This window comes from Etheostoma cragini, chromosome 8 (assembly GCF_013103735.1).
Source record: "Etheostoma cragini isolate CJK2018 chromosome 8, CSU_Ecrag_1.0, whole genome shotgun sequence".
Taxonomy (NCBI): Eukaryota; Metazoa; Chordata; class Actinopteri; order Perciformes; family Percidae; genus Etheostoma; species Etheostoma cragini.
The window spans coordinates 25,920,335-25,921,601 of record NC_048414.1 but is presented as its reverse complement, the minus strand read 5'-3'; the positions used below and the strand labels follow the sequence as shown (position 1 = coordinate 25,921,601).

At 43.3% G+C, this 1,267-nt stretch overlaps 1 protein-coding gene across 1 annotated transcript in view; it reads right to left on the bottom strand.

The window, feature by feature from the left end:
- The window catches only part of uri1 (URI1 prefoldin like chaperone), an 11,812-nt gene that overhangs the window by 2,786 nt on the left and 7,759 nt on the right, over nt 1-1,267 (bottom strand). Inside the window, exons 5-7 of the mRNA XM_034878403.1 lie at nt 698-789; nt 542-605; nt 141-327 (exon numbers count right to left, since the gene is read on the bottom strand). Coding sequence (XP_034734294.1) covers nt 141-327; nt 542-605; nt 698-789 — 343 coding nt within the window. The remainder of the gene's footprint in view (nt 1-140; nt 328-541; nt 606-697; nt 790-1,267) is intronic.

Here is a 1,267-nt window from a genome sequence, read left to right as displayed (position 1 = left end):
GGGTCTGATGGTTCTCTACCTCTATGAACGAACTAGTCTAATCGCCAAAGACTTTGTACATTTTCTTGAAATCTACAATAAACCTTTTTTGCATATGTGCAAACATAGGGCTACTAACACCCTGAGTTGTGTTCATCTACCTATCTTGCTCATCTTGTAGCTCCTCCAGTTTCTCGAGTTCATCCAATCTAGCCCACAACTCTTCCTCAGTCAAGGTGCCGTTTCTGCTCCCTCCATCTCCGCTCTCTCCTTCATTCTCCTCTTTTAGGTCCAGTACGGCATCCATCTTGGGCACAGAATTTGGTTTGTGAGCTATTCTTTGCTTTCCTGTTAATGGCAGGTGAGATGGACAAGAAATTCCTCAATCTCACGAGTTTGGCACCCTCAATTCATCAAGCATGATTGTGGGCAATATTGATGCTTTGCGTTTAGAGTGCTTGCTCTGATCAAAATCTCAATCTGAGTTTGGTGTAGAATTAAGCTTTCTTTGATTAGTAAAAAAGTAAAATGAAGACAGAAGACAGGTTGACAACAACAATACCTTTTGTGACAGGAGTTTCACTGCCTCCTGTGTCTTCTCTGATGTCAACGTAGTCCCCTTTACTCTAAAAAGGAAGCAAAGTCAATACATCTGTCCCCATTTGCTTTGTCTTATGCGAGATCATAATGTAAGACGACTTGTAGAAATGCAACATACGGATGAGATGGTTTCCAAATCCTTCGCAAGCCCAACTCTGGCTTCAAAGTTTTTCATGGTCTTTGACAGGTCCTCAAGTTCATGCTTCACGTCTGCAGGACACAGGTAAATAATCGTCAAAATGTGCATTCAGAGAGTTTGAAGCAGACTGACGAAAGCCAACGTGCAGAAACTGGCTGCAGGCTAAAAGAGATTTAAATTGAACATGTAATATACCCATGGCAATCAGCCGCTAAAGAGTTAAAATCCTTAACAAGTTGGGGGGAAAGAAATTGAAAAATGATGACACAAACAGTTCATAATATCTTCTGCCCTGAATACTACTCCGGATCATTAAATCTAGACAACAATTAAGCCCTTTTACTAATAGCAGCAGAGGGCCCTTGTTTCCATGGTGATCGGGAGCCCCTCCAGTCAGTGCATCAACTGGAAGTGAGGAAAGGTCAAACACAGAAGGCCTGACAACTCAGCCGCTGTCTGACACATTTGAGCCAGCTATGTTTGTATTACAGCACTTAGCTCTGTAATAACAGGGTGGGCAGGGTCAGGAAATGGGGGGGGGGGGGGGGG